The 27,183-nt window shown below is 48.7% G+C and overlaps 1 protein-coding gene across 1 annotated transcript in view; it reads right to left on the bottom strand.

The window, feature by feature from the left end:
- The window catches only part of CDH23 (cadherin related 23), a 129,995-nt gene that overhangs the window by 74,429 nt on the left and 28,383 nt on the right, over positions 1-27,183 (bottom strand). Inside the window, exons 4-6 of the mRNA XM_090144926.1 lie at positions 20,994-21,136; positions 18,998-19,045; positions 18,704-18,796 (exon numbers count right to left, since the gene is read on the bottom strand). Coding sequence (XP_090001052.1) covers positions 18,704-18,796; positions 18,998-19,045; positions 20,994-21,136 — 284 coding nt within the window. The remainder of the gene's footprint in view (positions 1-18,703; positions 18,797-18,997; positions 19,046-20,993; positions 21,137-27,183) is intronic.

Below are 27,183 nucleotides of genomic sequence, written 5' to 3' on the forward strand. Positions count from 1 at the left end.
CATTTACGGGGCTCTTCTGCACGTCCCTCATGGCTGTTCCTCCACCACAGAGATCAACCCTGATTATGCTTAATTCACTGAAAGGCAAAAATATCAAATTCTATCCGTTCTGTCCAGCCAAAAGGAAATGCAGGTAGACGATAGCCTAAAGCAGCTTGTGGCAAACAGGTGAGCTTCCCAGGTTGGCCCCCCAGATTTGTCATTTTTAAAGCTCTTCTATCTCTCCAGCAGCCAGCCATGAAGCTTCCCACAGGAAAAAAAAAAAGCCAACGAAAAAGCTAATGACAAAATTGTGTCATATCATTAAATCTTTGTTACGATGCCAGCAGATGTGAGACAAAAATAACCAGACAGATGCCTCCTGTGGAGGAGGAGGAGGGCAAAGGGGAGCAGGATCGCTTCTGACCGCCCCGCATCCCCTCCTGCTCTTGCAGTGTCTGCAGGGGGTGTGAGGCTGCGAGGCCACTTGTGCTTCCCTCCATTTGCTATGAATACATGAGGAACTATCCTAAAAATCCCAAAGGAAGAGGCTCGGGTCCCAGTGAGCTCCTCCTCAAGCATCTGGCCATGCACAGGACCTCCACACGACCTCCCAGGGCAAAGTCACCCAGCAGAAGCTGGTGGAAGCGATTAGGATGCGGATGTGCGCACGCTGGACCAATGCAAATAATGTGTAAAAACGGCAGGCAATCTGGCCGAGCAGCTGTCTGAAGGTCGATGAGATGTGAGCAGGCAATGCAAAGGGGCTGGAGCTGTGGGGCTCTCAATGCTGCCATCTCAGCACCAGCCCCCAAACTACCTTGCAGGCCATACGTTGGGTCCTGCTCTTTTTTTTTTCCACTGACCGCTCCCATTAGGAGACGCTTGGCTGATCATGCTACATCTCAGGTCAACAGATTACTCTCAAATATTCCCCTGATGCTGTTTCTAGCAGCTCCTTTCCCTTTCTCCATCATATTTGCTCCCAAATCCCACTTCCAGAACCCAAGTCCCTCATGCTGATGCCCTCCCATCCCAAGGCATGGCGTCCCTTGCCCAAGGCCAACCATCCCAGTGGTAGAGATGGAAGCTGAATCCACGCAATGAAACCCCAGCTCCCTCTTCTCCACACGATTCCTGCAGGCTCTGCCTTGAGAAGGACCAGCCGTGCTCTGTGGGTTTGCCTTCCCCCAGCCACCAGCCTGGGGCTTGCCAGCTCCAAACACTCACGCGGATGCACACGGGCTTCCAATTCCCTTGTTCTTTATTAGGCTTTTAATTACATTTATTAATTGCATTACTGCTAGCCTGAGCCAAGCAATTTCCAATTTCAAAAATTGATTTTAAACCTGATAATTTCCCTTTTTCCCCCTCTTTTTTTGGATTGAAATTCACCCCACCTCTCAATCAGCTCTCGTTAATATGTATCCCCTGCCGCTATCTCTATTAAGTGACCTCCCTCATTATCGCCTGACACTGGCAAGCGGCCACCACAGAGCTATAATTCAATTGAGGGGCTTTTGAGAACACCATAAACACAGCTGGAGGAGACGCGGTGGAGGAGCCAGCACTGAATTACCGGCTGGCTCACCGCGTGCGGGTCGGAGGCTTGTTCTCAGCAGAGGAATTCAGGGTGAGGAAAGTGAGGTGCTTTGCCCCAGAACCTCACTGAAAAACCCCAAGATAGCACCATGCACAGAGGCAAGCCACAGGTATGCTCACAATCAGGCCATAAATCGCGTCCTTGTGCCTTATCCTCCATTTCCTCGGCTACCAGCACCATACCTCTAGCCGAAGAAACAGCAGTGGCATTGGCAAACCTCAAACCCCATATGCTCTCCCCCTGAATCACCAGCAAACCCATGACCATCAACATCTTCCCCATAGTTGCATACCCACAATCTGGGCAGTCTGAAAGCAAAGGCTGGAGTAGATCCACACTTTCTCATCTTTCTACCAGAAAAAGATTTTGGTTGGAAAGGGTGGCAGAGTTGGAGTAAAGTACATCTCCTCTAAGCCATACAGCTGCACCCTGTGACACTGATCGATGCATAGAATAATTCAAAATCAACACAGTGAGCAAGCATGTCGCCCTCAAAACACAATTATAAACAAAGAACAGCAAAAGGAGAATGTATTTTTCAATGGGTTCCTGCTGAGAAAGTGCAAGACTTTGCCCTCTGTTTGAGATTTTTCTCAGTTACCTATAAGATGGCTAGGAGATATGCAGGGGGACAGAGGCTGAGAGGTGGGTAGGGAAGAAAGGCACGCGCCATTGAGATGGAGGACCCATACCTCTCTTTGCTTTCCCATCCATTATCAAGGAAATGGGCAGAGATGGATCAAGACTGGGAGGACACAGGTGGTGGGAACACAAGATGGCCCAATGAGATGTTTGAAAGTCAAAAGAAAACTAGAACAACAGGAAAACCTGCCAGTCAAGGAGCACCACAGCACTTTTCCCCCCAGCTCTTGCTGCCCTCTGTTAGCCCAGTGGGGAGCTGCTGGTCCAGGGGTGCTCCAGATGTGCTCCACAGCAGCCCCGTGTACTCCTTCAGCTTCAGGCAAACAGCTGCCATTAGCAGAACACTGGTACAATGAATTACAAACAAAACCCTAATGACAGGACACTGGCAGTGTTGCTTCCACTTGATATTAATTGGGTGACACTTTATTTTAATGGTACATTAATTAATGCGGGATATCAATGGAAGTCCAAGACACCCGCATTAATACAAATGAATTCATTATCATCGGTGTTATTACAAGAAACGACAAATAAATCTGTAACTGTGGGGCCCTTCAAATAATAGCCACGAATCATTAGGTATGGCATTCATTTATACAGCAGACTGCAAATACATACATGCGAGCTGCGGGTGCTCTCCTGCTCGCAGCCTCCTCCCCATGCCAGCCTGTCTCTTCTCCTCCAGGCTCCCACCCCCATCCCAAGCTCCTCTCTCACCTCCCTGCAAGAAAAACCACCATTCCTTCCACTGCCGGTTTGGCCAGATGGATGGAAACCTGCCTGCTTTGCCACCGTGCTTATATATTTGTCCCCTGTTCTGGTTGATGAGCCAGTAGTGTGCCTTTTGCTCCAGCAAACAGCACCACCTGCTCGCTGCTGACCATAGGTGGAGCAAGCCATTTATCCTCAGGAAAAGAGGGAAATGAGCAATCTGGTTGAAGCCAGGGATTTGTAGGTCCCCATAATGTCCGACTGACCCTTAGCTTTGGGAAGAGGCAACAGCGGTGGTGAGGTCTGGGAAATAACAACAGAACAGCCGCTGAAGCCAAAAAGAGAGGGAGGAGTAGTGGATTGACTATGGCTGTGCTAACCATGCAGACCCGTGATTATTCTTGAAGAAGGAAAGGAGTATCTGATAAAGCCATCAGCCTCTGGAGGACACAGGCGAGCAAGTCATCGTTGCTTCTGGCTGCAGGTGGGGAAGCCAGAAAATGTCTCAGGAACAGCAACATTCCTGACACTGTCGTATTTTGGCACGAGATTAAAAATTTCAGAGCTAGTCGCAAGGAAGAGCCCCCAGTAGTTGTACCCTGGGGCTATCAGACCTACGCCATCCCATCTCTGCTCCTAAGCACTGAGCATAAGCTAAACCAATCCCTGCTTCTTTGCTTGCCAGGCTGAGATGTGACCATCTCTGCAATGGAAACAGAGCCTCACACCCACTCTGCTGGCTTTAAGAGCATCATCACCTTCACCTGCTATGTAAGAGGTGGCCCCAAAGATGCCACATGGATATCTTAGAGGAAGCGCACACAGTGAGCAGCACCACATCACTCCTCCTCCTGCAGGCAGGGTTTGAGGTCTGCCACTGTCATGTGAGTGCCTCCTTGCTGGAGGAAAACCTTTGTGGATAAACGTTAATACAAGCATGTAATTATAATACTGTAGCGCGGTGATGCTACATTAAGCATTGTCTGAAATTGTTAATGCGCTTCGGTGAGAGCTCCAGAGGGCGTCCTAGAAGGCTTAGGGTGGGGAATGGCATGGGCACTGCAAGCCCTCTCCTAAATCTGCCTGTGCAGCTCCTTCAGAGACAGGGATAATGCACTGGAGAGCTGTGGGTGAGCAGGCTGGGAAGTGCGTGCCTGCAAGAGAGCTCTACAGGAAAGAACAGGAAAAAGGTAGAAAAAAGAGGAAGGAGAAAGGAGGAATGGTGCTTTTGGGGCTTTCTCTAGAAATAGGACATAACTCCTTCCTTTCCCCTCTCTCTCAGCTGGTTGCATTCTTTTCAGACCGTAAAAGAGACTACAGTTTTGCCAGTCCCCCTGTCCAGCTGCAGGGAGCAAACACTGCTTGAATCTTCAGCATTCCCTAAAATCCAAGAGCACCAGAAAAGAAAAAAGGCAGGGACCAGAACAAAGGGACCTAACACACACACAGCACATTGGCCCTGCAGCCCCACCATGGCTCCCGCTGCCTTTTTGGCGCTGATTGCTGCAGCTCGCCCTTCTGCTGATTGCAGTTGATGCTCCTGGCTGGTTCTTGCCCCTCCAGACCAGACCCTCCATTACTGCAGGTCTGGATTTTAAAAGGTTTGTTTATGAGTGCCTTTTTTTTCCTCCAGTTCAGCTTAGGGGGTTTATGCTGTGCTTGGGCTCTCTCTGCCCTGTCTGGATGCGCTGATGGATTTCAGTGTTTGCCAGAACCCAGCAAAACCAGGCTCACCGGGAGGTATTAACTTCTAACCCCCATGTAAAAATAGCTGCAATAAAGCAGGGTGAATAATATAAGCTTCACCTAATGTAACTTTGATTAAAAAGTCCTGCCCTCTCCATCATTCCTCGGTGGTAACTGGAGAGGCAACAGCAGCTTGTCCTTCCCAAAGGCCAATGTGAGCCGGGAGAGCAGAGCTGCAATGGGTGAGGACACCAAAAAATGACCGATTCCTCCCTCCTGATGCAGCACCCCACCCCAGCGCCGCAGCAGCAGGCTTTGCAAAGTGATGAGGAGCTTCAGTCCAGAGCAGAGGAGCAACAGCATCCTTCCCCTAACCACCCCATCTCTGTGTATTTAATTATTCTCCTCTGCACTCCCAGTGCCGGCAGACTGTGGAGGGAGCCGCTTTGTTACGGCGTGCAGGAGGAGGCAGGCAAGGTTTTAATTTCACGCCTCACACCAGGCGCCGCACTTTTTGGACACCGTTTGCTATCTGACTTCTGGCCCTATCTCTGGTCCCACTGCTCCCGATGCAGCCGCGGCCAGTTGGCTTTTTAATTTATTCTCTGCTCGGATGAGGACCACGCACAAGCGAGCGCCCTGGCCGGCCAGCCATGCCCTTTTAATAACAAAACATCCTCAGTTTAGAGGTGCAGTGTTGTGCTGGGCCAAGTATGGGGTCGGCTGCTTGGTGGGGACCAGAGCACACCCCACTGCTGTGAGTCACAGCTGCCTTTCCCTTCCAGACACCCAACAGGAAAAAAAAACACCAGGGAGCTGCCAAACTCCTTTCCCATTTCCCCTTTTCAGCTTTGGATCTGCCCCTCACCAGTGGCTGAACCATAGCCCTGTATCAGAGAACCGTCCTGTGCAAACAGAAGGGATGGATGAGCTGCTGCCTTGATACCTTCACCACCAAAATCAAACAGAACACAAAATCCAGCCCAACAGCCTGATGTTCAACCTGTCAAGCTCCATATTTTTGATTTTCTGTCTATAGCACTGTCTGCATCTTTGCAAGCACAAGCATCCTGAATTCCACACTGGCCAGTGTTCCTGTTGAAGGAGTGACATCTGGGAGCCACTGTTGCCAACACACCCAGGAGTCACTGACCCCGGCTCCCCAGGCAGCCTGGCTAACAATTCCCTATGCCTTCAACACATGGAAGAAGCAAGGCACAGAGTCGCAGTCTCAGGCTGGGAAATATCCTTACTCATATGGCATCCCTCCCATGATACATCAAGACTGGCTCTGAGACGTCAACTCAGAGATGATCACATCCCAGGGAAAAGCACTCCCCAAAGTTTTAACGCTGCAAAACTTCTTCCTGAGCCCCAACCCTCTCTTTCTTCCAGGGAGGTTTGTCGATACGGAGTTCAGATCTCTGGCAAAGGACAGGGGATGAAAGAAATCAGAGCAGGTAATTGCTGTGTGAAAATGACAGCGCAGCGATTTGCACAGAGCAAAACGGACGGCGGAATATCAAGAGGCAGCCGGCGGCGGTGAATCGATACCTCCCCAGAGGTGGGATTATTAGGGAGAGAAAGGGGCTCGAGAGATCCATCAGTGCCTGATGAGGGACTATTTCCAAACGACCGGCCACTGCATGAGAATTGCCTTTGGAGTGGCACGTTTGGGATGCAGCCCCAGCAAGTTCAAGTGGGAGCAGCAAAGACAAGCTTTAAGGATCATTTTCTATCTATGCAGATAAAATACAAAGTGAAGTGGCCCTGAATCGGAAAGCCAAAGAGATCTGCAAAGATGCCCAGCAGTCCCAAGAAAGCAGCAGCAGCCGTTCCTGTGCTGCTATCCCTCCCCCAAAACCTGGGCAAGAGGCAATGAATGAATGCTCAGCAGCAACAGATGCAGGCTTTGTGGGGCCAAAAAGAACAAATGCCAAAGTGGGAAGGGCCTCACAGCAGCAGCCAAATAACTGCAGTGGGGTTGGCTCTAGGATGGAGCTGCACTGGGCACATCGGTGGGGCTTTGGTTGACAGAAGTACAGAGTCGGTCCCCATTCCACATGTGACTGGGAGAAATGGTTTGCCTAATGGGTGACCTCACTGGGGCTGTATTTAGTCATGCCTATAACATCCCTCTGAGCACGATGCACAAATACTCAGCTAATAGCCCGAAGTGTAAATGCAGTTATAAACAAGATGAGAGGACTTCTGTTACCTCAACATAGTTTTTGGTCTCTACACATCTAACATACACCTGACCCAAAACTTAACCAGGAAACCAGAACGCTGTCCAAGTCATGACAAAGCTTTGGGGGAAGGAATGATGCCCATTAATGACCAGCTGTAAGCAAAGCACAAGGAGGTAAGAAAAACAGCCCTGGCTTGGCAGCACTGCAGCGCTTAACCCAACAGCAGCCCTGCTGGCTGCTGCTCACCTTCTCTGGCACCAAAATCCCTTCGAGACCCAACAAGTTAAATAATGTTTCGAGAGCGCATCTACTCAAAAACAGCTGCACCCGGCAAATATTATGAGGTCTAAGCCTCAGATGCAGCTCTTCTTCCCATCACTCAGGCTCAGTGAAGGATTTGCTGTGTGGGTTTTGTTTTGTTTATTACTTCTAATGACTTTCTCATTATCATTTTGCTGTGAAACATAAACGATGGTTATGGGAGAAATCATATTATTTGGATGACTTTATTAAATTAGAGAGCAAATCTGTGTATATTTCTGGCTCAGGATAAATGCTTGAACTTTGAGAGGCCAAAATTCATTTTCAGATGAGCCGTTTTAGGAAGCTCTGGAATCAGCAGCTCAATTTGCCCTCAGCTGCAAGGGAGATGTATGGGGGTCTGTCTCAATTGGATCCCCCCCACCACATCACCAAACCCAAACCCCGCTCCCAGTGCTGCTTATGAGAAACGTGAGACTTGACGAACATCATGGAGAAATAAAGGCAGAATAGCACTGAGAAAGAAAATAATCCTGTTCTGTGGCCCCAGCTCCAGCTGAAATAAAACAACAGCCAGCAGACGTGCAAACGGCTGAAGTGGTACAGGTTATGTGCTAGAATTAAAGTGACGCTGCTTAAAATACCCAGAGCTGTCTGGCACCTTTCTCAGCACTGGAGCTCCTGCAGGACCACCGGCAGGGCTTAGCTGGTGCTGATAGCAGAACAGAAGCGTGTGTGAAGCAAAGACAGCATGAGAAAGTTGCTGCTAGACAGTTTAGAGGTAACAAAGCTCCCAGTTTCACAAATTTGTGAAAACAACACAGGCTGATGCGAACTTAAGACATATAGTTTCCCAATGGATGATGGGTTTGTAGTTTTCTCCTCCTTTCCATCCATCCATCCACTCATCCATTCATTCACTCACCCAGCCATCCATCCACTCCACTCTGAGAGGGGACCAAAACCAGAATGTTTTGCTAGGCATCAAATCAAAGCCTCCCAAACTTTTTGAACCCATATCTGACATGGGAATAATTTGTTAAAAAGAATAAATCCACCAATCACACCCAAAGGGAACAGGCAGTGGAAAAACCTGATAAAAGGTCTACTGAATGAAAGCACTTTCTTCATCCCAACCCAAAGGTACAGCTGGAAAGCACCAGGATTGGTAAAAAAATCCCTGGATTGCTGGAAAAAGCAAGCAATATTTTGGGATGGAGTTGTTGCCTGCATGACAGAACTCATAGCAGGACCTGTACCTCCCTGTGTGTGCTCTCATGGAAGGGATGCACAAAAGATCCCATTTACAAGTTGCCACCCCACTAGGAGATCAACAAAATACCTCCTGTCTGCAGCAGGCCACCACCACATTCATGCATCACCCCTATCTCTACAAGTGCTATAAATGTGAATAAATGTGAATGTCCCCACAGCCACGGTGCAGAAGGTCCCAAATTAGAGGATAACTCTCTGCACCGAGGATGGAGACCATCAGCCTATGTTCACGTGAAGCTTGCATCACTTATCCTCTCACAGTATTTGATTTGCAGAGAGGGAAGCATTCAAATTGCCAAGCTCTTATGAAAACATTGGCTGTGACAATTTCTTAACTTCCTCAGAAATGCTTTAAGACATCTCTTGATTTGAGACCGGGAGCAAAAAGCGATCCCATCAGTTTTGACAACCCCTTCTTGTGCCATGCACGCACAGTCCTATCACCTTGCAAAACCTACAGCTGGGCAGATGTCTCAGGAACATATAGAGAAGCCATAGGCATGGCTAGGAATGGGAAAGTTGGCTTGTGGGACCTGAAAGCAGCTTCCTAACACCTGCCCAGAGCCCAGAACAATGAGGTTCAGCCAGAGCGGGCTGTGAGTAGTGCCCTGCTGCACACACATGGCAGTGGGGCTGCAAGATGAAACACCTTGATGAAGAGCTGATGTGACACTCTTCTAGCAAACTCCTGTGTCCAGAAACGACGTCCTTCTTCTTACAACAAAAGGACAGAAATCCTATAAACATGTTTACCCTTCGAAAAACAGCTCTCGACACCAAATCAATGGAAATAATCTGCACCCTTTTCCCAAAGGGAGCTGGCAAAGCCTGTGCTTCAAGCACAAGGAGAGGGCTGTGTCCTATCCCCCATCTCTTGCAGAGCCCTTCACCCCTTCACTTCTGGTCATGCAGTTTCTCAGAAGTAGGCTCCAACTACCCTACCAAAAGGCTCTAATAGATGGAACCATATTAGAATAGGAGAAGAGTACCTTTAGCCCGCCATATTTTTCCAGATTTGAGGAAAGGGAGAAAGAGATGAGCCAAGCCTCCCTGGGAGGCAAAGCCTTTCAGTTAAATGTATCATGAAAAAGAAAACTTCTGTCACTGCCTTAAAAAGGTTTTTGACAGGTCTCCATTTGTAACCCACAAACAAATGCAGCCTTTCATGCTCCACGGAATTCTGATATTGCTTCATCGCAGACATGAACCCAGCTTGCCAGTGAAAAGCCAGAGGAGCAACCATATTAAAGAAGCTTTTTTTCCCTACTTCTGGACGCACCAGAACTCTCTCATTTCAGGAGCCGCATCTAAGTTCTTGAGAGCACACCTTGAATAACTGGAAATCACTCCAAACCATTTCAATGGCATGGGATGGACCAGCTGAAGTCAAGCCTAACAAAAAGGGCATTAGGATACAAGATGGAAGGAAACAGAGCTTTGCACCATGGAAGCCTTCCTTCTTAGAAATATACAAACCAAGCCAAGCTTAGAAATACACATATTAGCTACACAGTGCAAGTCAAGCATGCTTTTCCTTCATAATGTCGTGCTAATTTTGGTTCCTCACATTCCTCCTGCAGAGCTCCCAAGACCTCGTGTCAGCTGTCACCCCATCCCTCCTCCCGGCAGTGGGATGGGTGGCCACACAGCCCAGGTTTGTCACCAGCCAGAGGAATCCTCTAGAAAGAGAACCTGCAGGAGAGAGATAAGCAGCATCTCCTCTGCTCATCAGAATGCAGGGAAAAGACCAAAACAAATATTAATGAGAGGCACTTAGCTGTGCCTGTTCGGCAATCAATAACGCACGACAAGGAGCACAGTCAGGCTGCAGGCTGCATGTTGGAGCTCAGGGTCCAAATTGGAGGGGTCTTCTGCTAACCCCTCCTGCAGGTCATGCCAACCACCTTGTACCCATCACGCGTTAGAGAAAAAAGGGACCAGATTAGTGACAAACACTTCTCATGATTGTGTGTGATGATGATGACGCTCACCTAGAATAGCTATGTTCCCTTTTTCTTTCGTCTTTTGTTTTAAATTTTTGAGGTTTGGGGTGGGTGCCTTTTTAAAACAAAACAAAACAAAAAACACCATGTTGCCCCTATGGGAACACAAGCTGTGGCACAAGGGATGGGTTAGGAACAAAGGGATGTGGCTGGGGGATGCTCTCCCCACCTGTGCTCTATCAGCAGGATTCCTGGAGCGGCCTCTGAGGGCGCTTGGTGGCTCCCGCGGCGCTGGCTGCGGGAAGAGAATGGCTTTCAGCTCAATTACCCTTCACATTCTGATTCCATAACGCTCCAATGAGGCTTTTTAACCAAAAACCAAAAAAAGCATGCCTGCTGCAGCCTGACCTCAAGCTCGAACGTGCAGAAGGGACGCGACTCGCCTCCTGCCCCACACTGCCCATCTCTCCTGCTCCTCTCCTGGCCAGACACCCTTCTGCTGGAAGCAGGGGTTAAGAGGAGGATGATGATAGACTGATGATGAATCACATTGTAGAAAAACTGTTCACCCAGCAGCTTGGGTAGGTTGCGTGTTCAGGGCGCTCAGAAATGAGGTCTGCAAGGCAGACACACTGAGGTGTCGTCAAGGAAAGGAAAACCTGCCCGTACCCAGCTGGCAGCATTTCCAACAGGGCTGGTAGCAAGAATTATTTTCTGGTGCAGCTCTGAGGACCTCAGCAGCCCTACCCACATTACAGATGAGGTTAAGGACCAGAGTATGAGATGCACAATTAAGTAGCCCCTGCAAAGAGAAGGACAAACAGCATATTGAGATCCGATCCCTATTGGATGCCCCGCGTTGAGATACCAAGCTGCTCTCCCCCACACCCTGCATGCACGTGCACACGCGTGTGCACAGACCACCCCACGAGCTGCTTCTGACAGTAAGGAGCACAGGCTGACATTTGGAGAGCGAGGCGGAGTGGTAGAGACGCAGCAGGAGCTGGGAAGGGCTGGGAGGAGGCAAGGACACCGCAAAAGCCTATTTGCAAAGCTCATTTACTGCACATTTGCCCGATTCTGCCGCTCGGAAAGGAGCGGGGCTGATGTCAATATTGCAGCACTGGGGATGGTGGCAGCAGATGCCCAGAGCAGAGCAACACCTACAAGAAGCATGTGCAGAGCAAAGGACTGCAGCTCCACCTGAAGCCAAGTGCAGCACCGGCTGCTCGCCCAATTTTGCCAAGAACACCCAAAAAAGAGGTACAAATCAAAGCAGTGAGAGCTAAGGGACGCTTCCCAAGATGCATCTGAATTTGGGGAAAAACGTGCTCTTCAAGTCACCTACACAACAAATCCCCCAAATTAAAAAGTTTTCAGACTTTTTCTTTTGGAGCAAAACTGCCTCAAACCCCATACATTCTGTTTTCATGCTGTCTTCATTATTCACCTACTGACAAAATAAATCAAAGACATTGTAAGTTTCAACAGCAATTAACAGTGGAAATTAGGCAATGGCTGCCTAACACTGATTGAAACCATTTCCTCGATTAAATTCCTCCCATTTGTAATGGAACTGATGTGAGCAGTTCTGCTTATGTATAAATATTTCAAAAAATACAGAGACTGATCTATTCTATTATTTTACCACAAAATACGACCGACGGTAGAGAACTTATTATACATGACCATCCCCGACATTACAAAATAATAAAATGTAAAATGCAATTCTGAAAAAGAAATTGGACTGAACTTATTGCGTGAGTGGTTTTTATTGTCCTTTTGAAGCACCATTTCTGCATGGCTTTCCTGTCAAGGCGGCAGCGTTCCCCTAAATAGTCCCATCTTAATTAAAAACAGCATTTTTTCTAAGAAAAAAAAAAAAAAAGGAACCCAATCACCTTTGGCAAGAGCTTTGTGCCACCCATCCTGCGTGGCACCCTGAGCTTGGGATTGGGTTTGGGACCCCTACAGCACAGCGGCGTTGCTCACACACGTTTGCTGTCTCTTTTCTCCTCCCACAGGGCCAGATGGGACCATTCGGAATGGCAATACAGTCAGAGCTTTGTAAAGTGCTGTCTGGATCCACAACAATGCCATCCTTGGTCTCCCTATGCCATGTTTTCCATCTGGCTGCAGTCACTGCCCTACAGGTTTGTGGGCTGTACCCAAGCCATCCTTCCCACCTCTGTCCGAGCTTTCATCGCTTCTGCACACTGCTTTTCCTCCCTCTGCTCTAAGATGATTTCTCCAGCTCTGTGAGCCTCATTTTCCCAGCACGACCACTGCTCTGCAGAGGCACTGAATTGCTTGCTGCCCCACACCAGCTTTTCTTCCAAGCTCCAAATGGGATTTTTTCCCCCTTTTTCCTGCCTTCCCATTCCCTTTGTCCACCCCGACACTGCACTGGTCAGAGCAGCATGACTATTTCTAATTTCCAGGCTGCCCCCCCTTGCTGCAGCATCCAGCCAGAGCCAGCCCAAGTTTTGCCTCGTGGAAATGACTGTTATCTCCAGGACACTTTACGCATTACTTCCACGCCATTTGGAGTTTTCCGCCCCAGTAGTTTCTGTTGCGTCTCTCATTTCACTCTTTGGGCACATGTTTTAAAGGCCCAGGGTCTCCTGTTCTGCTAGACCAAGGAATGGGCTGCCAGACAGCAACTTGTCCCTTCCCTGCAGGACTTCAGGACATCACCAGGACCCTGAGACACTCTCCATCTGGCATCACAGTGCACACGTTGCTGATAACAACCGCAACTCACATGACAGCAAACTTCAGAGGGGAGGATCATAAAGTAAAAGAATCTTAAGATTAGAAAAGCCTTCTCAGGTCACCCAGCCCCGCCCTATCTGTCCATTGCCCACATCCCTCAGTGCCACATCTCCACGGCTCTGCAACACCTCCAGGGACAGTGACTCCACTGGGAGCAGCCTGTGCCAATACCGCACCACTCTTACAGAGAAGACATATTTCCTAATATCCAACCTGCAGAAATGGGTATCTATCAATACTCACAAACTCAACTCAGAGCCAATATGTCAAAGGGCATCCCATCATAGAATGGCTTGGGTTGGAAGAGACCCCAAGAATCATCAGGTTCCAACAACAGCCAGAAGCCCAGCAGAGCAAGCTCTGATATCTGGTACATTTCTGGGCTCCTGTGGTTCCTGCCTGCAAATTCCAGGAGACAGTCACAGCACAGAGACTTCATCACAAATGAGAAAGGGCATCCCATGGCACAGCAAACAAAATCATGACTCAGCAATTTTCTGCATATAAAGATATGTTTTAACATCCAATCTATAGAAATGGCCTCATCTCAGCAGATCACAAGGGCTGAGGTGGAAAGGGGAGGGAGAAGTCTGGGTTTCTTTGAGGGATATTACTTCCTACCTAGTGATTACAGAGCAGATGAAACCCTCTCAGAAGAGATTATCTCATCCAGCTAAGAGATGGCTTTTTAATGGATAGACAGTATACCCGCCTTTAAGGCTGCTGAAAAGAAGGAAGATCCTTCAAACGTGGCTCTGCTTCCACTAGTTTGCTGGACAAAGTTGAAAAGTAATTAAAGGTTCTCAAAAATAATAATACAAAAACTCTGGAAAGAAGAAAAACATCACAGCAAACACAAGGTGACCAGATCTCTGAAGCCAAAGAGAGAGCATCGAGTTCATTCTAACCTGTGTATCCACAAGTATGGACACCCCAAAGGAGAGGCTGGGATGGAATTTCTTGTGCTAGTGATTGGATGAGCCATGTCTTGTGCCTCCTACACAGCACCACGTGGATGCTCGCCTACCCAGAACAGAGAACCAACTTGCTTCTGGCCAATGATGTTTAATGAGCAGAGCCTGAATAATTCACAAATTTGTTTCTTGTCTCTCCAGCAAGTTACAAACAAACAAACCCAACTGAACACCACCATAAATAAATGAATTTGCATGGGAAGTGCCGCGGAGGAGTTTGATATGCTGTGTGCAGGGTTGGCAACAGGAGGGGAAAGTTGGATTTGGGGGGGTAAATTATTCATCGTAAATTATTTGTGCACTCTCAAATCCACACAGAAGCATACAGGCAGGAGGAAAAAAAAAAAAAAAAACAGAGAGCAGAGGGGGAAAAAGAAAAAGAAATGAGGAAGGAAAGCATCCAGCAATGATTATAGACTGCTTTACTGTGCAGCGGGAACACTGTTCTTATCAGCTCTGTTATCGTTGCCTTCAATTCAAAGCCTCTTTGTTTAAAGAAAGGGGAAAATAACCCAAAAGGTGTCTTGATGAATGCAAGGCAATGGCCAATGGGCTGCAGTCAGAGCTCACGCTCATTGCAGCTGCTTCGTATGCGCAGCATCAGCCCTCAGTGCCATTGCTACAGAGTTATACGAGCCCCTGAAGGTTCCTGGGCAGGATGGCAGGGAACCTGATGTAATTACCAACATTATTACCATTAAAGAAAAATAATAATTTTAATTACAGCTAGGGCTTTTGGGCCTTTCTCCGGTCCTCCCCTTCTCTTCTCACCAGGCAGCACAGCCTGCTTCCAGGCTGTGTAATGGGACAGGGCAGGATGGCCCCCTCCTTTCTCTCCCCTTTCCGCACAATTAAAAAAAAAACATCATAAAAGTGCTGTTTTCACCACACTGACATATTAAAGGTGCAAATGGTAACCAGTGATGGCTCATGAAAGCTCAGTCCCACAGGCCACCCCAAGCAGCAGTGACTGCTGATGGCAAGTGCCCACATGCATCCCCATTAAAACAAAGAGGGAAATGGGGCTGAGTGCAGGAGATCTGACACCTGCAAGCTGGCTCTTGCCAAACTGATGCTGGGTGCAGCCTCTCCTACCTTGCCTCTTGCTGTTGTTGGCATGAACCCAAGAGGAACACCTTTTTTTTTTACAGACCTTTGTAAGAGGGAGGGGAGGCCAGAGACCTTCTCCATCAGAGGAGAAGCTCAGGGATGATATATGGGCCTCTCACAGATCAATAGGCGGTCCTTAGAGATGAGCTGCGTGCCTTTGGGAAACAGAGTCCTGCTGCAATTAATATCACTTGGCCAGTCATAGGTGTTTCTTTGAGAGGTGAGTGTCCTCTGGTGAGTGCCTGGAGCACTGAGCAGCCCTGAGCCTGGCTGGGGACAGCTTTTTGCTGGAAGATGTAGCCTAGTGGTACACCTTCCTTCATAAATCACTAAAGGTAACAGCAGAAAAGAGAGGGTTTTCAGAAGAAGGGAGAACCCCTGTGGATAAGTTCCTGAGCAAGGAAGTGCACAATTAAGCAAGCTTTCTGAGAGTGTGTGAAGTCTGCTGATGCTCTGGAGAGAAGGACGTGGCTTGAATTTGGCTAACAGGCTCAGAACCGCCCCATACAATGGCCTTGGAACCCAAGGGCATTGGTGTCTTGAGGAACCCAAGATGTTGGATTAGAGACACTCCAGCTCCTGGAAACAATGGAGATCACCGCAAAGTCATAATCGAACTACATGGTCCTCCAAGGGCCTTGTGCTTGGGGATTGAGATGTGGAAACACAGTAGGAACCCAGGGCCAAGGATCTAGCCCCATCTCGATGCCAGGAGACAAAAAAACAGTGCACGGGCTTGGATCTGCTCCATGTAAAACCACTGAACCACAGCAGGGAGACCGGGTTTCCTCCAGATCCAGTGAAATGTAAAAACAGATCAGACAAAGCAGACTGGAGTTGTCAGGGACTGAGGCATCACCCCACCGGCCAGCCACAGGCTCGGCAGCACATCTTCCCTGACTCAAAAGCCAAGCTCAGAGACTCCCAAAAATCACAGTAGCCCAGGGCTGGAGGAAGATGAGGAGGGCATGGGAGAAGTGAAGCACGAGGGCTGCACACAGGAGGAGCACAAGCCCTGAAGGTCAGCGCAGCAAGCAGGAGAGCGGCTCACTGATGGACGCCAGCAGCACCATGGGGCACGGGCACGGTGTGCACGTCCTCACAAACTGGAAAGCCATAAAAGTCTATTACAGCAAATCAAACAGCAGTCAGCATGACAGCCATTAGCCTGAAATGAATACACGAGAACTTAATGAGCTCTGTCGAGGCCAGCTTGGTGAATTAAGTTGCCAATTCTAGCAGGATTCCCCTTTCTTTACAGACTGGAGCACACCCGCGCTGCCTCGTTGCCTCCCAACGAGCGGCCGGCGGCATGCCCTTGCCCAGATGGGATGTACCATTATGCTGCAGCCACCCCCATGTCCCGCACCAGCCCATGTTCAGCTTTTTTGGGCAGGGATGGTGAGGACCTGCTGAGTACAGGAGATGTGCAGCAGCTGCCCTATGCCCTCGGAGCCATGGTAAAGCCAGATGCCCGCTGCCCTCATCCCCATCTTATGCTGGAGAACGGCAGCCCGCATCCAAATAATTCATGTTCGCAAATCAAGCAGACTGCGGAAAATGCTGGGATGGGTGTTTAGAGGCAGTATTGTTTTTAAAGGTCAGTTTACTTCATGTTCCATTTATTTATGCACACTCTTCTTTTGACTTTCCCAGCGCCGCACAATAGTGGCGAGGTTTAAATGGCCTTTCTGTTGCTGCTCCATTAGCTAGGACAACTGCAAATCGATACATCCATTTATCTCAAAATTAAAAAGAGAAAAACCCTCATTAGCTGCCAATTCTACACAGGTCCAGTCTATGCAAAACCACGAGTGTTTCTGCTGGTGTGCACTCCATTCCCAAGCTCCCATCGCAATTCATTCATTAGCCAGAGATGGTCTTTGAGACACATTCGGGTACTTGCAGCCTTGCTACTGGCCCTGGGCTGTTAGAGCATGGGGACAGCCTGGGGACAATGCCATCTTCTATCCCCTTCCTGTGCCCACACCAAACTTCAGCTGCTTGCAGCCAAAGCAGGAGAGCACCTTTATCTCGAGAGCTGAGTGGGAAATGTCCCTGCCCATTCCCTTGTGGGCTGCAGCCATCAGAGAGATCCCATCCATGCCCTGCCTGCATGCAGTCTGCCAAAGAAACGCCGTCTGCCCAGCAGAGGAACAGAAGTGCCTGCAGGACGCTGGCTGAGCAACGGGTTCGTGGCTCATTACCTCTGGTTGGTGCCCTTGCTTAAAGATCATGGATGGAAACTGAGAACTGGCACACAGTGCCTTGTAATTAGATTAGGCCAACCTCCAAAGAAGCATGGCTCTAATGGCTGAGCGGGTAAGTGGGGGGACATACCAGGCTGTGCCCCAAGCACTCACAGCCCTCATTTCCTCCCCAGTGCCTTTACTCTCCCTGCTCCCTGGGCTTGACACAGAGGTTGAGGGCTGACACATGGAAGGCTTCATTATAGACTCACGGAATCATGAAACCATTTGTGCTCAAAAAGCCCTCTTAGGTCACCCAACCCTGCTCCAGCCCACTCCCATTTGCCCATGTCCCTCAGTGTCACATCTCTACAGCTCTGCAACGTGTCCAAGGATGGTGACTCCCCCACCTCCCCAGACAGCCTGTGCCACTGCATCACCACTCTTTCGGAGAGTAAGTTTTTTCCTAATACCCAACCTGAAGCTTTTCAACACTGGCTCTTAAGGAAAGACATGCACCTGTCAACATCCAGAAGTCCAAGCAAAAATGTGAGAGCATGGAGCAGCTCATACAGCCCCTGCCAAGTCATTTCTGTACCATCCGTGCTGCAAGGAGGAGAAGAAATGGCTCTGGCTCCGTGCCACCCAGGAAAGAGGTTTCAGGTGACTTGATGCGAGGCAGGCAGCGCAACCAGGAGATGAGCTTCCAGCTTCCACATCATAGGCTGCCTAACACAGAACTTATCCTCACAGCAGGATGAGCAGAACCCAGCCCAGTGAGATAAACCATGGTAATGCAATTGTTTGTACCTCTCCATCATTGGAGACTGCTTGATTTCACACATGCACACTTGACATCACTCATGCCTTGAAGTGTGCTCAGGGAGGAACAGGGAACAATAGGAGAAGCTTCATCCACAGGAGGACATGGAATGCTTTATTTCAAACACAACACTCTGAGCTTGTTATCCTCCTCCTAGCACTGGGAGGTTGAGGGGCATTTTTGCCAAACGAAGCTCTAGGTGCAGAACCTCTCCTTAAGAAGGTGCCAGCACTGAGAGAGCATGGCAGAATGCTATGGAAACCTATCCTTGGAGATATTCAACACCTGGGCTGGATAAAGCCCCAGGCAACCTGATCTGACATGATATCATCTATTTCAGTAGGAGGCTAGGCCAGGTGACCTCTGCTGGTCCCTTCCCACCTCCAGCATTCCAGACCCCTCATTTCCTACCTCCAGCATTCCAGGCCCTCACAGGACAAGTCCTGCTTTCCCCAAACCCCATCATTTTGCTTCTCCCCACCATTGAGAGCCTCCAGGATAGAATGCTCAGCAGCGACCGTGTGATGAGGCACCTACCTCAGGGATGCGGACACTGTAGGGCTGGTTGTGGAACTGTGGTGCATTGTCATTCACATCTCCCACTTGGATGTTGACCGTCCCCTTGATCACCTGTGGCCACAGGGATGAGGACAGTGAATGGGCGTCAGCCTTATGCACAGACTTAGGAACTAACTTGATTTGGTGGCTGCTTTCCCCTGCATTGGCTTGCCTTGGAGCTGCCCCCAGCCCACTCCCCAGGGCCAGGGTGACCCATCCCTTCCACTCCCCTCTGCACACGCCGCAGACCATGAAATGAGAAGTCACACTTACCCCCTGGCTGTCGCTGACAGAAAATTCAACCGTGAATTCTGACTTGGTCTGAAAGGGAAGGAGAAGAAAAACATATAATTAAAGATACCGGAGTGTTTATCTGCAGATGGCAGGCTTGGGACTTTTAGCCAATATTATTACATGCAAAATGCTTTCAGGACCTTCAAAAGAAGAGAAGGGGCGCATGAGTGCAATTACCTCTGCTGAGGATAAGTGCTGAGAAGCACGGCTGCTAGCAGGGCTCCAGCAGATTCACAACACTGAGAAATACCCTGCTAGGATTGGGAAGATGCAAGAAGGCTCAGCTCCAGCCCACAACTGATCTCTCGGAGCATTGCTGCCACCTTCCCAAAAATACCTGCCCCAGGACATCATGTTGCTGGGAGCACTGGAATGAGCACAGGGAATTAATGGGTTGAAATCCCCTAAGTGCATTCAGTAATCCCCTTGCAGTCCTCCGTGCCCCTTGTTGCTTCAACTGATTTAACAGGTTGTCCTGAAACTGTGATATATTACAGTCACAGGTGCTGGGGTGAGAGACATGCTGGTGAGAGGGGAATGTTGGGTGTCAGGAGCAGGATATTGCTAGCAGAGGCAGAGCTGTTCTTCCCAATCTTTTTTCCCCATCATCAGCAATCATGCTGCTCACATTTTACCAAGGAATGATACTGAATGGACAGCCCAGCTCTGACCACCATATCTACCTGGTGGTTTGGTCCCCATCCCCAGACAAGCACCCTGCAGTCCTCAGCTTCCCTCTGCATTCCAGTCCCAACTGCAGCAAGTGCACTGAGTACAGCAACAAGCAACGCTCCTGCTCAAAGCTCAGCCGGAAAGCAGTGTGGAGCATCTCCCTGTGCTGCAGACCTGGGTGATTTATTCCAAACAAGAGTGGTGTAGGGGCAAACAGCAGCTGTCAGTGCCCAGACTGGGAGCATTACTTGCAGCAGGGCAGCAGCTCATCCTACAGAAAGGTTTGGGAAGCAGCTGACACCACGTTTGCCCAATCCACCACCCCCCAGACCTCTGAACTGCTTAATTCAACTCATCCCCCCCCAGGTGACGCCTGCAGGCAGACGGAGTGGCTGGAGCACAAGGGACAGGGGAGTTCCACTCCTGAGACATCCACCCTGCTGCCTCCGCTCAGGGAAGGACAGGCAGTGGAGAAGGAAGGAAAAGTAGGAGACAAAAAACACCCTGTTGAGTATCTGATCTTAAGAACTGGGTAGACAGAATAACCAGAGAAATCTGCGACACTCGTGCAAACAAAAATCTGCACGCTTATACACACCCCTTGTATAATCAACAAATATACAGAGTGGTGTGGTTAGATCAGTGTTCACAGACCACATAGCTGGAAAGATTATCACGTTGGAAAGGGATAATTGGAAATAAATGGAAAACAGTCACCCATGTTGTAGTTGTAGGCTCACAGAGACAAACTCCAAGAGGAGCAATCTCCAGAAAGAGATACTTCCCTGGTGGCAGTCAGCCCTTAAGTGGGGTCTAAGAGAGGTGCATCCAAGCTCCACCCCTTCTGGTCACACAGGTGAATTGCCTTCACCTGTGCTCCTGCAACTGACTCAGCGCTTGCCTCAGGTGATCAATCAGAGGTTCAGCCCATGATTCCACAGTTCTCATATACCCCTCATTGTAGGGTGTACATTTTTTTTGCTCAGGGCTTTTCTTTTTTGGTAAAGAACTGTTTTCCTTTGAATCTTTGTGGGAGTGAAGAGACCTTAAAAATAATCATCACTTTGCCTCACATCTGGCTCCTTCTTCTTTTACTCTATTTTCCCTCTCCCTGCATCATTTATCTTGCTGCAACTCCCTCTGCCTTTCCAAGCCTTCCTCTCTCCCCTGAACTGTTTCTTTCCCCTATATGTACAAAAACTTGCTCCCCCTTCCCTACCACTTCTCTCAAATGGCTTTCTATGCCCGGATTTCTGGATCGCACGCAGCCAGATGGGGAGAACCCCAGGCAGAGCTGTGTTACCTCTCTGTCCAGGGGCTGCCGGAGCCAGACGACTCCAGTGACACTTTCCACTGCGAAGAACCTGCTGGCCTCCTCACCAACCACACCAAACACCAGCGGGTCATTGTCCAGGTCCCGGGCCAGCAACTGGGTCACTGAGGAGCCTGTGAGACAGAGAAAAGAAATCATCAGTGGAACACTCTCAGGGAGATGTTTAGGTTGGACAGTAGGGAGGATTTCTTCATGGAGAGGCATTGGGATGGGCTGCCCAGGGCAGTAGTGGAGTCCCCATCTCTGGAGGACTCCAAGAGATATGTGGATGTGGCACTAAGGGACGTGGTTTGGTGATGGGACTTGGTAGGTCAAGTTGGTGGTTGGACTTGGTGATCTTAACGGGCTTCTTCAACTGAGAACATTGTACAGCTCTACAAAATCCTGAAAATACTCAGCTTATCAGCCATCCTGGGCACCACAGATGGTGGAAGAATCTTTGACTCTTCTAAGGCAAGGGCACATAAACCACACTGCCGCAAGTGCTGGGTGTTTCCTGTGGCAGGAGAGACATGGACTCAAGTGCTGGTGCAGAAAGGAGGCCTTTATTGTCTGTGCTTACAGCCTTTTATTCCCACGCAACAACCCTTTGCTCACATGTACCAACAGGCACCTCATGCCTGCTTACATCTGGTGCAAGCAGCTACCAAGCTTGTTTACTCATTTGCAAGGTAATGACTTTCTTTGTCCCACAACTCCCCATTCTTTATTAATTTGAACAACACTCATTTGGTATTAATATAAATAGTATATACCAACAAACATGCAAAAACCAAAAAACATTAATCTGCATGATCTTTCAGACGCACGGTCCCAAACCTTGATATCACCCATCAAGCTAAACCCATGAGTTTTCAATATGTAGCTTTCGTCCCGCAAATCAGAAACCTTTTGAGGTTGCTGTCACACTGCTTGATGCTGAGATATTGGCTGCAGTATCCACAGTCCAGTTGCCACTGTAGGCTTCAGCTGGGAGGATACCCAGAAGGTTGTTATGAGTCCAAAGCAGCAGCAGATGTTAATGGTACTATCAAGCAGGGCTTTATGACTCTGGCTGGAACCCATCGTGGCCCAACACCTGCGGAAATGCAAGTATAACCTCTTCCCCTCTTTTTTTTTTTTTTTCTTTCTTTTTTTTTTTCTCAAGGATTGGGAAGTCTATAATTAAATCACTAAAATTACATATCTAGAATCAGAATTATGAAAGCCAAGAAGATGCAGGTAAGATATACAGTTGTAAATATACTCATTACGTTCTTAAACGCCAGCATACGTCTGTAGCTCCTGCTCCCACATGCCGAAGATGAGCGCCGGGTGTTTGCGGTGGTGGCTCTGCGCTCCAGAGCCTTTTGTTGTGCAGATTCTCTCCAAAAGCCCATCCACATCATGTATTGAGTACTTGTCAATTGTGCCAAGGTCTTGCAATCACGAAGACAAAGAGCGTAACTTTTCATAACAGAGCTCAATAGATTACCGGTATAGGGGGAGCCGAGCCCGAATCCAAAAACCGAAATCACTGGACAGGCGAGAGCCGAAAGCAATCTCTGAACGATGTTCAAGTCCCCCTCCAGCTCCGCTTCTTTGCGGATCTGGAGGGGGACTTTCGCCAAACTTCACGCGGATCGGGGGTTTCAAGTCTGGTTCCTTTCTCCGGCTCACTAAGCCTGGGGTCTAAAGGATCGTTGTCCTTGTAATCGCGGTCGTTTACAGCGGCTCCCGATCTCCAAGGCCCTAGAAGGTCTTTAACCACAGGGTCGGAGCGCGCAGCTGCGCCCCACAGCCTCACTCCGTTTCACATTTTGTCCCCCGTTTCTATGTCATAGGTCGTAGCCCCATCTACTCCTTCTACATTACGAGAGACCGACACCAAAAGTCGCCTTAAATCGAAGCTTTCCACTTTAGCGTGGTGCTCCTGCAAAATGGTTTCCAATATTTTGCAGACCACCTCCAGCTCCTTTGTTATACTTGTTCCCATTGTTCCCCGTCGCTCACCTCCGTCCTGCAGAAGTGATTCTAGCTGTGCAGCCTGGTTCTGCTTCCCTTAGCAGATTCTGGGTCCAACTTCCTTTCAGCACCGTAATTCCTTGCTTGATAGCTGATTATCTCCCGAGGCTGACCGTGATACAGTGTCCCTGTTCGGGTGCCATTTGTGGCAAGAGAGACTCCGTTGCTGGCACAGAACGGAGACCTTTATGGTCCGTGCTTACAACCTTTGATACCCGCCCAACAACCCGTTGGTCACCTGTACCAGCCGGGCGCCCCGTGCGTGCTTACATCTCGCGCAAGTAGCTACCAAGCTCGTTTACTCATTTGCAAGGTAATGACTTTCTTTGTCCCACAGTTTCTCTTTGAAGTTAGAAATGCGATGCTTGGGAAAATGACTAGGACAGCAATAACAGCAGGATTGTGTCTGCCATGTACAAAGGCAGCAGCTTTGGACCTTTGGAGCCATTTTTGCAGAGCTGTATTTCATATATTTTTGCCCCTCGCCTCGTGGGGCATTTTTACACTTTCTTCAATACACTTTCACAGAGGTTCTGAAACGCGGCAACAGACACCCAAGACATCCACAACCACCCCCCCCCCTTGGGCAACACGAGGGCATCCCACAACCCTAAAGCATGGGGATGAGAATGAAGGTGACCTGTCTTGAAGCAGGCTTGGCACCAGGCAATTACAGAGCGCTTGGTCCAGCATCAATCACAGCAAAAATAATGGCAAAGCTGATACGAGATTCCATTAATAAAGAATTAAATGATAGGAACATAATTAATGCCAGTCAACATAATTTTATGGAAAATAGGCCTTGTCAAACAAACCTGATTTTATTCGTTGATGAGATTACATTTTTTGGCAGATAAAGGTAACTGCGGAGAAGTAATAGACTTTTGTAAGACATTTGACTTAGCACCGTGTGACTTTCTGATTAAAAATTTAGCACTGTATGATAACCAGCAAGTGTGCTCAGCTGAGGACAACCAGCAGGTGCCAGGGCCACCGGCTGCGGGTAGGGGACATCCCAGCGCGACGCTGAATTGCTGTCGGCACAAATTCAGGTGACATGAAGATTGACAGCATGGCAAACAGCAGGGGAGAGAGAGCAGTCGGGTGAAACGCTCGGTAATTTGGATCTGTTTGGATAGAAAAAGGAATAATAATAATAATACAAAAAAAAAAAAAAAAAAGAGGTTTTCACAACCCCACTCCAAATGTCCTCGAAGAAAAGCTGGTGGGACACAGTGGCAGAGAAGGGAGACTTAAAATCCTAGCAGGATACATTTATGAGAAAAGAGAGAGAGATGACTCAGGCTGTCTTGAGCACATCCACAATGAGGACAAACGTAACACTTAAAGATGACTATTCCAGCACAGGAGAGCAGAGCAAGACCCGGTGCCCAAAAGCAGACAAATCTCTATTAAAGTACTTCTAATAGAGTACTTATAGTTGAGAGGAACTACGACTAACCACTGGAAAATGAAAAAATATATCTATAGATCTCTCTATATATGTGTCTACCCTTTTCACCAACACAGGTCTATTGCAGTGATGGGTCTTGATCAAAGACACAATGGGTGAAGTCCCAACCCACTGTGATCAAGCAATCCATCAGCAACTTCCCCATCTATTTGATGACTGCAAGCGTAAGGAGATGAAAGGTGACCTACACCTTCTCAAACTTCACAGTCCTTATATGAAACAAGCTACTGGCTTGTGTTTATTTCAGAGGACATCTGAAGCCATTCTTAGCAAAGGTTTCTTTGCCCCAGGAGATGGGCAAGCCTGTGACCATGCCTGTGACAGCGACAGCCGATAACAAGGACAAGGCAAACCCGGCGTCATTCCTCTCCATTTTACAAAATTTTATAGGAGAAACTGATTTTCCCCCTTTATACCTTGTACAGAAATGCAGACCAACAGGGTATTAGTGATCCGGGGGAGATGCCTATGTGCTCCTCCTCTGCTTCAGACCCCAAAAGGTCTCGGCTTCATTTCACGGTGGAAGGGAAAAGATCTTAAAAATCCTGCTGAACAGCAAAACTGTGTCCCACCCTGTTCTAATCATAGCTGCATTCATGGCTCGTGTGCTGCAAACCCACTCGTACAAAAAAATCAGGCAGCAAACGAACATTTAACTCTTCTCTATCACCCTGCATTCCAGTTACCTCCCGCTGGCAGGGAATTCAGTGCCTAACCGGGGGAAGCTGGGGGCCAGCATGAAGTGGCTGTGGGCTGAGAGCATCCCACCACCTGCACCCCTGGCTGCTGCCAGCCTGCCATGTGCAGCCAGATCCCTGCCAAGCACCGCGCGTTGTGGGAAACAAGAACCACGCTTGCATACAGACAAAAATAACAAATTAAAGAGGAGATAACAAGAAGTGGGCCCCCAAAACAAGATAAGAGACTTCACAGTCTCCATTACATTCATTACTCTGATTTCTGCATATTTTTGCAATTTCTCCCTGGGAGAAAGCTAAGTTTAGGTGCATGGTGCAAGGTAGGTGTGCAGGCTGCTCCTGTAGCGAGGCAGCGTGAAGACTGGGAATGCACTGCAAGAGCAGCATGAGCATCTGCACTGAAAGGTGCAGGAAATAACTGCAAAAAGAAGTGGGCTCCCCTCAGACAGGGAGTAATGTATTCGTCAGAATCCCCTTCTGTGGCATTTGCAAATGAAAAGTAGTGTCTGGGCTGTGCTGAGGGAGCAGATGGTGCCACAGACCTGAGAACCAACCTGACGAGGACCCAGGCTGAGGAAACAGGGACAAATTATCCTTTTGCAGTTCAAAGTTATGGGCTCCATTTGTTTCCCCTCAGGAATCAGACAGGGCAGTTAAGTGTCTTGATTCCAGCAGATAATCACAATTTATCTTGTCTCCTTTTGCTTCCTTTCTCTCAATCACAGCTACTTCTCTCCCTTTCTCACACATACACAGATTTCCTTCTTTTTCCAAGTCTTGAACTCTGATTGACCTCGGGAGCTTGTTGTCACTGTTGTTTTATTCCCGTAGGAGTTTTGTGAGGTTTGGCTGCTTTATGGGGGCATACTTTTCATAGAACCATGGAACCACTTAGGTTGGCAAAGCCCTCTCAGGTCACCCAGCCCAATATTGCCCACCCCCATGTCCCTCAGTGCCACATCTTCATGGTTCTGCAACACCTCCAGGGACAGTGATTCCCCCACTTCCCTAGTTCTCTTTGAGAGGAGAAATGTGCCCTCGTGCCCAACCTGACCTTCCCCTGGCACAACCTGAGGCCATCACCTCTCATCCAACTTTTGCCCCCAAACAGGGAGGGATTCCTGCCTCAACATCTTGCTTTCAGCTACCAAACTCTACATATTTCTTCTTCACTGGCTTTGCTTTCAAGAAGAGAATGAGGAAGAAGAGTTTTTGGAAGCTCTGAGACCCAGGGCCAGCAGGGGAACGGAGAACAAAGGAGCACTACAGAGGAGTGCGGTTGCCAGAGCAAGATGCCGACAGCCTGTATGGGGCACAACGGAGAGCACTGAGATGCAACAGGTTTCTAATTAGTTTCTTAATAAGATGCTCTCTTAAAAGGTCTGATCCATACCCAAGTGGAGTTAATGGGAATCTCTTCGTTGATTGAGCTGGCTTTAGGGCTCAAGGTTTCAGGCATCAGCAGCACTTTAATATTAAAAACATTTTAATCCCTGTTTGAAAGCCAGTGCCTGTTTCTCCTTGGCTGTTGCAACATGCTCACCCCTCTTGATCTTGGGGGGAATCCTATCCACTGCCACAGCCTCCCAGCAGCACCTCAGCTTCTGCTCTTCTGCCACCAGCACCTCTGTTCCCCTCATTTCTCGGAAGGGACGGGGACAATTAAACCCAGTGCAGGTGACCCGATCAGCCCCACCCTTCACACATTCCATGGAGGCATTTGATGGATCTGATCTTGAAATCCAAGCCCTGTTCTTCTCATTTGTCACCTCCTCCCTTTTCTTTGCCTGCAATTCATTTTCTCTCTCATCTTTCAGAAAATAAATAAATGAGAAAAAAAAAAGCCTTTTTTCCATGGTATTCTCCCAAATACTTCTCCTCTTACAAAGAAAGAGGAAATGCCAATATTCTGTGCTGCTGAGCAACCATACAGCATGCCACCTTCACGCCAAGATGGAGGGGAGCCAACAGGGGAAAGGACATC

This window comes from Phasianus colchicus, chromosome 8, assembly GCF_987193195.1.
Source record: "Phasianus colchicus chromosome 8, bPhaCol1.hap1.1, whole genome shotgun sequence".
NCBI classification, from domain to species: Eukaryota; Metazoa; Chordata; class Aves; order Galliformes; family Phasianidae; genus Phasianus; species Phasianus colchicus.